Below are 12,295 nucleotides of genomic sequence, written 5' to 3'. Positions count from 1 at the left end.
GCAGGCAACAGGAGGATCACCTCTCAAACTACGCTCTTTGGGGCAGGGACCAGGTACAGCCACCCTTTATATGTGGTTGTACATTTCATCACCCTACATAAAAAAAAGTGTGTATGAGGAGCAATCAGAAAGGGTTAGAACTGAAGTCACCCTGGGGAACTTGAAGAGTCTGCCAGCACTATGGCTAGTACTAAGCAGTGCTACGGATTTCACAATAAGCACCAACTGTTCTAGTTTACAGAACAATTTAAAAAAATCAGTGATCTCTTCCAGGAAACACCTGGTTTATTTTATTTTAATGATATGATATCAGGATGTGTTTAGAAATCAATGCAAGTTACTTGCTGGAGAAAACACAGAATAATCCTAGGACCATGAGCAAATCATTATTTTAATGAGTAACTTGGTTCTTTAGTTACTCATGAAAATAACTAACTGTTATATGCTCACTGGCCAGAAGATGGATGAGATGAAAAAGACCTCAATGGGTATGTCTACACTGCAGTTAAAGACCCTTGGCTAACCCGTGCCAGCTGACTCGGTGTGGCGGGGCTCAGGCTAACAGGCTGTTTAATTGTGGTGTAGACATTCAGGCTTGGGCTGGAGACTGGGTTCTAGGACCCTGCGAGGTGGGAGGATCCCATAGCTCAGGCTGCAGCCCAAGCCCAAATGTTTACAGTGCAATTAAACAGTCCCAGGAGCCTGCGAGCCTGAGTCAGCTGGTAAAGGCCACCTGCAGGTGTCTAACTGCAGTATAGGCATACCCTAAGAGGCATCTCCCATCTGCAACTTTTATGGTTCCGTGCTGTCAGGAAAAACAGTGCAAACAGACTTATTATAGGGAGGTAACTCAATAGTTCCTAGCCATATTGGAATATACAAAGCCTTAAACAGCTGCTGAGATTTATTAGTGGTGGAAATAATGGTGAGATGATTAGCCAATCCCAAAAGGCACACACAACAAAGCAACAGATGACTGTTATTACACTAGATAAAACAAGGGTCTGCAAACACTCTAAAGACATCATGGCTGAATGGGACACAGGTGGTTCACTGAAGGGCAACTCATTTTTCAGGGCTGAGTGGTTGAAACAATTCTCCTTCTTCCAATTGGCCGAAAGTTACATTGGAATATTACTACATCAGCTGTCCAATCACATCACTACTTTATACAAGTCACTCCCTCCAATAACTTCACCTCAGCTCAGTCAACAAAACATAACTGTAAATCTTTCCCAGCAAAGGAAATGGTATATCCCTCATTTTTGCATCTTAAAATCAAACTGCAGAATAAAAATAACCTTCAAGACACTGGAGTCAATGTGATAACCATACAGAGCTCAACTCTGACAGTTCAGCCCCCTTTTCAGATTTACTTGGTATGAAGCCAGTTATTGCTTTGTATGAACTGCTAGGATTACTAATGTCCCCCAGTTAACCATCTGTTGTTTGGCTTTCCTGAATTAGTCAGGGAAGCTGTGCTAGTGTTTCAACTGCAGACAGTTACTGCCAAACCTGTTTAATATTTTACTGTTCCAAGAGTAAAAGGACAGGAGTTTTACCCCTATACAGGGTAACAAACACATAATTAATATTTTTAATGTAAGGTTAAAGTTCTTAAAAAAAATCCACATAGTGCATCAGAAAACGAGAGATATACATACCTGTTCTGCAATGGACTGTCCAGCAAACAGTGCTTTGTAGGCAGAGGCAGCAACAGACAAAGCTCCTTTAACTAGCCCTCCTGCAATGCTGCTTCCTTGGGGGTGTCTGTGGAGAAGTGTGATGTTATCTGAAGTCAGTAAAGGCAAGAGTGTATTTCACTTACAGTATCTCCTTGTTAGAGAACCTACTGCAATGTAAGTCTCATTGGAGAAAATGGGGTATAATCAAAAGGAATCATTCAGAGGCTATTTGTGGAGGTCAATCCATTTCTTTTAAGACACCTTATCAACAGGTTTTATGTAAGTATAGAAAGAGTGCATTCAAGACACACTTAACAGCTTTCTACAGTGGAACTATTATTTGCTTGCCCACAGAGATCTACAGGGTTGTATGTGGGTATGTAGCAGCATACTGTGTTGCCTGCCAAATACCTCTCTCAGAACAATCCTAACATCCAGATTTACCATTACCATTTCTGGTCTCTATTGGTCCCCTCAACTTAACCAGATATTCTGCCTGGTCTCTTGACCATTTTCTTTTTAGATTACTATGCTATACATCCAACTCCCAACATCATCTTTATAAGCTGGTTGCATTCTCACTGTGTCTTTAGTTTAAATTTTTCCCAAGACCCAAGAATCTGAAAGACCTGGAGGCAACAAACCAGATTTTCAGAAGGACTCAGCTCCAACAGAAGCAGGCAAGTCAAGGGCAAGACTTTCAAAGTGGTCATCAACTTTGGTCCCTTCATTTAGGGGCATAAATCAGAGAAGAGCTCTTTTAAAGATCTGGCCCCATTGAATTCGGCATTGATTTCTGAAATCTTGAATTGAATGTTGCTAAGACAGGCTCCCCACCATCTCCACAGACTACAAAGAGAACTTATGCCCTTAACTGCTTTTCTCAGTTTAAAGAGATGCGAGGCCAAGATGCATCAATTCTGAAGTGATAAATGATTGGTTTCAATTACCTTGTGTATTCTGGGCACTTCAATTTATTATTATTTACAATTCCTGAAGGTCCTGGTCCAGGAAAGTCTTCATATCTGGGCTCTAGAAGTAAATCAAAACAAGTGAGCAAGTGCAGTAAACAAGCATAGTAGACAGCTGAGGTTTGCGCATGTGAACTGAAGTGAGTAGTGAGGTTCCTACAGTCCACAAGAAACTAAGTTTAACACAGATATCACAAGCTTGTAGGCCAACAGTTCACCATACTCTAAGCTGGGTGCTGCTGCAGCTATCCAGTGTTTGGGGATTATGGGATAAGAAGAGAGGGAAAGTGCAGGGGTACTTATCTTTCATCCCCCTCGCCCTTTTTCCCCTGCACCCTCTGCATTCAGAAAACACCACTGAGACAGATTGATTTCCACAGGGCCTTTTGTGGCAAGCCTAGGAGTCCCACCTCTGCTACATCTGCCTCTGAAGATCTCTCTTTGCCAGGAAATGTGGTCAGGATTAGCTAGCACATCTCCAAATCTCTCTTCAGGCACATTTCTACCCAAACGAGAAGTTAAACCATTACTGGTGGGATAAATCGAAAAGCAGAAAGGGATCATTTGTGTATAAAAGAATCATTCTGACTGTATACTGGAATACTTCACCCCCAAAGAATTTATAGTATAAAAGACAGAGTGTTGGGAGAAACTGCATCTTCCTTTGCCTCTATGGCAACTAGCAGATTTTAGACACTACTTTAATAGAAATAATATGCTGCAGAACCCAATAAACATGTGACAATTAACTACCTGGACTACTAACAGTGTATGGTACTAAGCAGCCACCCATAGAATTTATAATATATGCTGCAGGTACCTTCTCTTATTTGATCAGGAACAGCTGAAGGTATTTCCTCTGTAAATGGCAAATTTGGTTTTTGGAGACTGTGGCTCTGAAGAGAAGAGGGGTTCCTGCAAAAAAGTTATATATAAAAACATGTACAAAGATACAGAAGCAAAAACCACAAACCTCAGTTCTGGAGTCAGTACAGGCTGCACAGAAGATGCTGCCTTAAACGGTACAGCAGGATCTGAGACATTCATACTTGCACATACTTTTCAAACAGCACAAATGTAACTTTTTTAGTTTGTACACAGGGCTCAGGCTCAGTGCCCCACAGACATAGAAATTCCATCTTTAGCATTTTTGTTCTGGTCACAGAAGCACCCACACCCTCCATACCTTTGCAGTTGGGGTAGGGTGCCGACGATCTCTGGGGTCAATGGTACTGCATCCAACGTCTGTGAAGTTGTTAAGATATCATTGATATTATGGACCTGAGGCTGGCTCTCTCCTTCTGGGATCACCATCTCCATTTCAGCGTCTATTGCTCTTTCCAAACTGGGCTGAGAGAGGGCAGAGCTATACATAGACTCTCCCAGTGGACGGCTGGTATCGAAGCACTCAGGGAGGATAATGATATAATCCTCTGAAGAAGCAGAGGACACTTGGCTTTGAACTTCATCTTTAACATCCCCTTCCTGTTCATACTCTGCGTCGCTAGGCTCCCCACTGAGATTTGCTCCATCAGACCCTGCAAATTTCTCTAACAGAAGAAAAAGAATGGTGTACTAGAATTTTGCCATTAAGACCAGCTTGGCAACAAAGGCACCATTTGCCTACAAACACAAGACGACAAGCTCAGAAACAACTGCAGGACCTTTGGTGCCAAGGCTGGCCAGGTTTTTTTCCCTGTGCGCATGTAGTGATGGTATGGGCTTTTGATTGGCTAGGAAGCAGACCTTGTCTAAATGGCCTTTGGCATGAGATTGGTGGGGTTGCACTTTGTCTTTGCTACTGCCTGGCATTCCAACTGTATATCAGGTTGTTTATCCAGTGCTCACACAAGGGCAGAGGGGTGAGGAACTGCACTATGCCTGGGTACCTTAAGTTAGAAAGGCACTGTGACACTCCATCCCATATTCTTCACAGGGATATTATTATAATAGGATTATGGCATAATTATGGTGCATTTTGTACAAGATGGGCCATGTGAGGGGTCTTGCTTAATATGATTATCCTATTTGTATGTATGTTTCATTTTTGTACCTAAAGTTATGAATATTGACTATGTATCTGTATTTCAAATGTGCTTACTCTGGGTAACGCCCACAACTAGACTTTCAGGTATAACAATGAAGAAGCCAGACAGTGCTGATGGCCTATCAGCAAAGACAATGGACCCTGAAAGAACTTAACCTTCCTGCAAACGTTCCAGACGGTCTATAAGTAATGGCTCCTATGACTCAGCAAGGTAAGCAAGGCCATGTGACTAGGCCACATGACTCTGGACTTCCATGCTGAGACGTTTGTATTTTTCCACAAACTGGTCTAGGAACCAAGTTTAAAACAAAGGGTTCCTACCATATGCTAAAGCAATATAAAGCAGAGTGACATCTCTTGTTCTTTACTTCCCACACAAGAGGACACCTGGAAACACCTGAGGAACAAAGACTGAACTGGGGGGGGGGGGGGGGGGGGAAGTACTGGACCCAGGCTAAAGGGATTTCTAGCCTGTGTATGAAAAACTTGGGGATTCCAAGCTGTAAAGCAAGTGCAGCTTGTGCTTTAAGAATCTGCAAGCCTGCTTATACATCACTCAGGCTGAGAAACTACTAAAACATATCCAATCTAGTATGTTAAGCTTAGTTTGTGTTTTTGTTTATTAGGTAATCTGCTTTGATCTGTTTGCTATCACGTATAATCTATCTTTTGTAATTAATACATTTGTTTTTGCTTTATCTAAACCAGTAAGTTTGAAAGAAATGCTTGGAAATCTCAGCTCAAGGGGCAAAGGCTGTTGAAGAAATAGCTGTGTTTTGTTGACAGCAGAGCTCTCTCCTGTTGACATAATAAAACCAGCTCAATGAGCAGTGATAGCTAGGTTGGTGGGAGAGCATCTCCTGCTGACATAGTGCTGTACACACAAGTGCTTCTGTCAGTGTAACTTATGTTGCTCAGGGGGATGTTTTTTTCACACCCCGGGAGTGACAAAAGTTTTTCCAACATAAATGCTAGTGTAGATACGGCCTAACATGGACACAGACTGAAAACCAGGCCCTTCACCTAGTGTTATGACAGACACCTACCCAACTAGAATTCCCCTTTCAAGTTTTCATTAGCCCCCTGTAGTTTAATTCCATTTTGCAGGAGAAAACTGTTTCAACTGCTGCTCGGTTAGAGTACAGACCCCGATCTTCTAACGCAACAATGATTCCCTTCCACAGACTTCTAATTGTATTTCAGAGTTTATCACAATTCTTAACATGGGATCTATTACAGCCTTAGAGTCAGCCATTCAAACACACATTTGACCTCACTGGTTGGTTTTTTTTTTTTTTTTTTAAAAAGGCAGTTCTAAATCAAAACAGGAATTTTAAGAGAAGTCCTATCCTGTGTTAAGAAGGAGGTCAGATTAGATGATTACAGCGGTCCATTCTGGCCTCAGAATCCATTTTACTTACCAAACCTATTTTCCTCTGTCTGTTGGCTCTTTGACCCCATTTCCTTGGGTTTGGAAGTGGAATTACTTTTTGTCCTAATAGCTTCTTCACTTTTTACACTGTAACTGAAGGTGTCTTGTAGTGTTTGCAGAGAGCCTAACAGAAGAAACAGGAAGAACAGTTAAAATGCTGTACCCACCTTCAGGATGAGGCAATTTATTACCAAGGTTCAGCTGCACAAAATTAAATAAAGCGACAGAACTCAGCTAAGGGGAGCACTCACTCTGCAGTGATTTCTTCCTTTGAGGGGGTTTGTGGTCAGGTGCAGCATCCAGGGTGAGTGAGCGTATGACTGTTTCACATACAAACTGAGTCCCACTCATGTCTTCTTCCCCTTCTTCCAAGTTCACTGGATGTTCAGCCTTCATTGTCACCATGTGAGCATCTACAGGACAGCAGGCTTCAATTACCACTTTGCAAGTGAAGTACCCCAGCTTATTTTAGAGGAACGTATCACATGGACTATGTGAAAGGCAGCCTGACCAGGGCAGAGGCTAGCACAAGTAAACCTCTAGGTTTTCAAATGTTATTACTTCTTTGAAACAGATGCATTCCAGAGTTCACTTCCTTTAAAGTTAAATATAAGTGAGTAGAATCTTGAGAAACGCATGGACCAGAGAGACTGCAGTTTTCTGAGCATAACTCAAAGCACAACTGCAAGGGGGAGAGGTTCTGAGTTCTGGAGATTTTCTAACTGCTGTTTCTCACAGGATCTAAAATCCACGTGAATCCCGCAATCAGAGTGGATCAGCCAATGGTAGATTATGAGCCAGGCATTCTCATTTGCTCCTCCATAGAAAGGGTTAAAAGGAGCAAACATTTAAGACGCTAAAGTAGTTTGGACTGAGAGCTTGTCTACACTACCACGCAGGGTCAATTTAAGACTCAACTTCAGCTATGTGAATAGCGTAGCTGAAGTTGACGTACTTAGATCTACTTCCTGTGATGTCTTCACTGCGGTAAGTCGACAGCTGATGCTCTCCCGTCGAATCCGCTTGCGCTCCTCATTCTGGTGGAGTACCAGAGTTGACGGGAGAGTGCTCAGCAGTCGATAGACACGATAAATCGGGTGGGTCGTGTAGACAAGCCCTTAGACTCAATGAGCAGAAATGCGGAGTAAGGCGGCACCATTTTCGCTGCATTTCAGGCCACAGCGGCAATTTAAGGCAACAAAGAGGTTGCAACAAATTTGGTGGTGGCAGCAGGTAGGTGGTTCCCACTTACAGACCTTAAACTGCTAGCAATCTAGAGAAAACGGGAAATGTTCCTGGGGACTCCAAGGGTGACCACTTACCAGGTACTGGTTTAAATCCACTCCCCTCATTTTCCTCCTCTATCTGACCCAAGCCAGGCTTCTCTATCAGAGGGCTATCATGTGGCAGAGGAGACATGCATGGAGTCATGTCTGGAAAATAAAGGTAAAAAAGATTTATTTGCATTACAGGTAACTGTAATATGCATTACTGCTAAACAAAAGGCAACCTTTCAAGCAATTAGCCATTTTTAGGTTTAGCACCCCCCTCAGGTTACTTGCTCCAAGGTTGATGGAGACTGAGCATCTGAACAAGCACCTCAAACAGGCTGATCTATGATGCTCCACTGACACTGGCTGGTTGGGTGGACAGAAGAGCAGCCTCCCTTGAGGTCCATCACCTTGTTAATGGTGATGCGAGTGAGAAAGGGAGTCAAAAATGAAAGCACAAGAGACCCTCAAGATTCCGCTGGGCCAGAGCAAGGGGAATTCTGAGCTAAGTGCAGAGAAGAGCTCATTACTCTACCTCTGCCTCAAGAGGCAAAGTCTCACATGCAGAGTGCCAAATCGCTTCTCCAGCATCTCAGTCCATGGAGACCCAAAGGAAGAATCGGCTGTCTGCGTGACCACAGTCATACTCCTCTATTCTATGTCTCCTGGAATGGGAGATGCTGTGCACCAGAATTTAAGAAGTTCCTTACCAACAGGAGTGTTGTGTGGCACTCGCTCCAGTTCCTGCACAATGTTAATGTCCAGCAGCTCGAAGGACAGCAAATCCTACAGGAGAAAACCCCAGATAATTTCCATTAGTGTGCCCTGCACTGCACCCCCACACAGAACCTACCAGCACCACATTTATTATAAATAAATCTATTCCACTTCTCCAGTGGCCTCAGAATTTCAGGCAGGCTGCAGCTCTCTAGTAGGACTCCTATGTCCAATGCAGAAGAATAGTTGTGTTTTTAAAATCAGTGAATTACCAGAAAGAGGGAGGCTATACAGTGGGAGCAAAGCACATACAAATGCCCTTTATTAGGGGCAAAGGAGGTGCCCATATAACTCAGTGTGGAATAGGTTCTACTGGGATAACAAGATAGGTGGCATTCCTATTGTAGTGGCAACAAGTTCCCACTACTGGTTGCTCCAGGGAAATAGTAGTTTTACTGAATCAGAAAAGCTTTGGCCTGTATTTTCTTGAACCCAAAACAGCTGACAGTTCAAGACAGAGGCAACTAACCCCTGTGAATCTCTATGCACTTTACTAAAACCAGGGCACAAAAAATCTTTTCTTCTGCTTTTAATTTAGTATTTTACCTGTGCAGTAAGGAGATCAACTGATGGGATGTAAAACTCTCTCTCACTGGGGATATTTTTAATCTTCAGAGGGATGGCTGGCACTGGCAAGTCTGTCTGCTCCATCTCCTCACCAGCCTGCTGGCCTTCTACTTCTAATTTTGAAGAAACTGCCTGCAGAAAACCAAGGGTGGGGAGGAGAGACATCCCAGAGGCACCTTAAATTAACACCCTCTGATGTTGCAGGAGGCTCAAAAATAGTTATATAAAATACGAAGCCAGAATATTATGTAGAATGACAGTATGAATATGAAAAAAGCCTCATTCCACCTACTTTGGAGCCTTACGGACAGGTGCAAATCTCATAAGAGTGGGGTCTTGCAAGGTTTCAGTTACAACAAAAGCCAAAAAAAAAAGCACCTGCAATACACCGCAACAAGTAATTCCAGGTTCGGCAAAGCAACAGGTAATATGTTAGCAACTACAGCAACAAAGTTAGGCCACCTTTTTTAAACAATGGGAAACAACTGAAACAATCCCCAACACTAGATCAACACTGCGGGAGGACGGAAGCAACTACACCATTACACCAAATAGAGACAGACACTATTTTCTCTTCCATAGGTAGAGCCCATCATCATATCAGTTTGGGATACTTGCCTCATTTCTACATGAAGCGTTATCCTTTAGACTGGAACTACAGGTCTTCTGATTTCTCTCCAGACAGGCAGTGACTGGGGAGGGATCCACAACAATGCTGCACCAAACTCTGGGCCCAAACTGCTCTCCCTTGTGTGACAGCCGCCAATGAGAAGCATAGGTCCCTTCTAGAGGAGGAGCAATAAACTCGACAGAGACAATCCCCACTTGCCCCGCTGGCAGGGATGGCACCAACACGTCCTTTTTTTCAGAAGACCCCAGGGTCAGGTTTCCCCACATGAATTTCAGCTGAAGGATAAAAAAACAAAACCAACTAGTTTATTGGCAGCCTAACCTCCCCCACACTCACCAGCTCTGCTCTTTCAGCGGAGGACCCTTCTAACGAACGCTTCAGGCTTTCTAAGTAAGTCACAGTCTGGCACAGGTTGATAAAATATTGATGTTTCAGTTTTAATTTTGGTCTAGACTAATGAAAGGAAAAGGCTGTGGTGCTGTGGTCAGATGTTTGTATGTGTGATAGAAGCAAAAGCCGATGACAGAACCACCATGCTGTGGGGCCCCTCCCCCCTGACAACTCACTAATTCAATATAGTTTCCCAAAGTTATGGCGGTCATTAACCCCTTTTCTTCAGTCCTCTGCCATCTATTCTGAGGAGTGCAAGAAGTGTACTCTTCTATGAGCAGACTAGCCAGAACCTGAGGCAGGTGTTGCTTTGGCTGCAGTCAAAATCAAAATCCCCGTCCATAGCCAACACATACAAACATTACCTCCTGCAACTTACTCAAGTGATTTACAAGTGTAAACACAGCAATAGCAAAACAGGGGGGCACCTTGGTGTCTGAGTTCCACTCCACATTGCCAGTGTTCTTCATTCGCCAGTGCTTGATAAACTTTGTCCCTGGTTGTATATGAGTCCCGTCAGGCAAATTCTCATCCACGAATGCTGCGCTCAGTGTAGGGACAACTGTTGAGCAGGGCAGGATAGGACTCCTGAGTACAGAGCAAAGCACAGAAGCCACTCTGAAACTGATTGAATCAACCAGACTGACCTATTTCAGCTGTCATTCTTCTCCTCAGCCTGTGGAAGGCAGATCCAAAGCCCTAGCATTTTAAATAAATATCTTCCACTTATGTTCTAAAATCCCACCATTTAAGCAGTTCGTCTTCCTTTGCTTATAGGGGTCAAAATAAAACATTTTTCTGAAAATTCCCCCTAGTATAAAGATTAATATAAATGAAATAATTTGTTCCGAGCTGGTTTACTTTCATTTGACAGTTCTTTGGCCTAGAATCAGCAAAACATTTAAAATGCATACTGAAATGCTCTGTTGAATCAGAACACTAGTATCTGGTCAGCCTCATCATTTCCCCTGTAAGGATTCTCTGCAATAGATGGGTTTAAATGTTCCCCCCGACCAACCCACAAAAAAACTTGACAGAAGGCTTAGGGACATGTCAATTTAAACACAGGTCCTGCACTACATTTCAAATTAGTGTCCTTTAAAAGAAGTGGAAATATTTCCTATTTAGTAAATAGGTAACAACTGGATCTACTATACTCATGGAGAGTTTAAAGTAGCTCCAACTAATGTTAATTGGATTCAGACATGTATAAAGGGAAAATATACACTCCAATGATTTTAAAGGAATGAGAAACCAGAGATATTACATGTTTTAAATCTGTACATGCATAAAGTAGAATGATTGAAAAACTCAAGCAGACTTCTCCACTTGGAAGACCCCCATCTAATGAGACAACAGGGTGCTATAGCCTCCACTCTTACCTCAGCATGGTCTTGTGCAAAACCTGTGCACATGGAGCACAGACTAGATTCCAAAAGGAGCCCGTCAGGAAGACAATAAAAAATGCAGTCTGTTCAAATGAGGCACCAAGTCAACTTCAATTTATGTTGCCCTCCCTCCTTGTCATTCCACCTCAAATTTACACCCCTCATGCTCTCCCAACGCACACAAGATGCCCATCTTATGCTCCATATACACCTGTTTTCAGATTTTTGGTAAGGGATAGGATTTTAACAAACAGCATCAAACTTTGCAGTCCTCACTAGGGCAAAGCTCTCATGGAATCTCTCTGCCATCGGTGAGAGTCTCCAGGATTTAGCCTTTCATTATTTCATAAAATTCTAGATGACATTTTAACCTCGTCGCATCACAGGATCAAGAAATAACACAGCTATGCACGAAGCACTGCTCTGGCTCCCAGCATTCCTTACATGATGGCACTGGGTTGCAGGCTCTCTGGTTTGATAGTGGGTGAGCCGGTGATCTCCAGCGCATGGACAGAGTTCCACAGGTGAATCTTCCTGTGCAGCTTGAGCTGCTTTTTAAGCTCTCGGACTTCAGCCTTGCGCTGTTTCTTCTCCGCTCGTAATCTTTGCTTTTCTGCCTTCAAAAATCTTTTGTCCATCTGTTTCTGGAGCCTGTGAATAAAGACATCCAGCTCTGTACAACATACACTTAGCTACCGAACTGGAGTTCAGCTTCCATCAACAACACAAATTCTAGTTCTGCCAGGAATGTTTCATGGAACACTAAATGAAAAGCCTCAGGCTTCTACGAGCAATATCCCAGTGACATCTTCTGAAGGGCACATTTCCCAAAGAATGGAAATCTGCAACAAATCCTGAAGAGTAGCTGGTGAAGATATTCAATGTGGCACTGATGGAAGAGCTAACTCATGGAAGTCACATTAACGTATGTGGCATCACAGGGACGTACTGAACTCGTTAGGTGCTGTAGAACCCAGCTATGAGACAAGAAAGGAGAAAAAAACCTCTGCCTAACTAACTATCTCTTCCGCCTTCTTGCTGAAGAGTCTAGGACAGTCTTGGATTTAATGTGGCACAGACATATGCTACTCTGCTTAGTCATCTACTCCATATTCTGGAAATGATGCATATGCCAG

The 12,295-nt window shown here is 43.1% G+C and overlaps 1 protein-coding gene across 4 annotated transcripts in view; it reads right to left on the bottom strand.

Annotated features, from left to right (window-relative positions):
* Nucleotides 1-12,295, bottom strand: part of NBR1 (NBR1 autophagy cargo receptor) — a 28,720-nt gene that overhangs the window by 2,729 nt on the left and 13,696 nt on the right. For 3 of the 4 annotated variants that reach the window (XM_073326075.2, XM_073326072.2, XM_073326074.2), the window contains exons 10-21: nt 11,604-11,810; nt 10,200-10,359; nt 9,365-9,656; nt 8,730-8,878; nt 8,117-8,192; nt 7,458-7,568; nt 6,387-6,548; nt 6,125-6,259; nt 3,843-4,206; nt 3,477-3,571; nt 2,636-2,717; nt 1,665-1,770 (exon numbers count right to left, since the gene is read on the bottom strand). In XM_073326075.2, the coding sequence (XP_073182176.1) occupies nt 1,665-1,770; nt 2,636-2,717; nt 3,477-3,571; nt 3,843-4,206; nt 6,125-6,259; nt 6,387-6,548; nt 7,458-7,568; nt 8,117-8,192; nt 8,730-8,878; nt 9,365-9,656; nt 10,200-10,359; nt 11,604-11,810 (1,939 nt within the window). The remainder of the gene's footprint in view (nt 1-1,664; nt 1,771-2,635; nt 2,718-3,476; nt 3,572-3,842; nt 4,207-6,124; nt 6,260-6,386; nt 6,549-7,457; nt 7,569-8,116; nt 8,193-8,729; nt 8,879-9,364; nt 9,657-10,199; nt 10,360-11,603; nt 11,811-12,295) is intronic. The other variant, XM_073326076.2, reaches the window with a different exon arrangement.

This window comes from Lepidochelys kempii, chromosome 27 (assembly GCF_965140285.1).
Source record: "Lepidochelys kempii isolate rLepKem1 chromosome 27, rLepKem1.hap1, whole genome shotgun sequence".
Taxonomy (NCBI): domain Eukaryota; kingdom Metazoa; phylum Chordata; order Testudines; family Cheloniidae; genus Lepidochelys; species Lepidochelys kempii.
The sequence above is the reverse complement of the archived record's forward strand: the minus strand, read 5'-3'. Positions and strand labels throughout refer to the sequence as shown.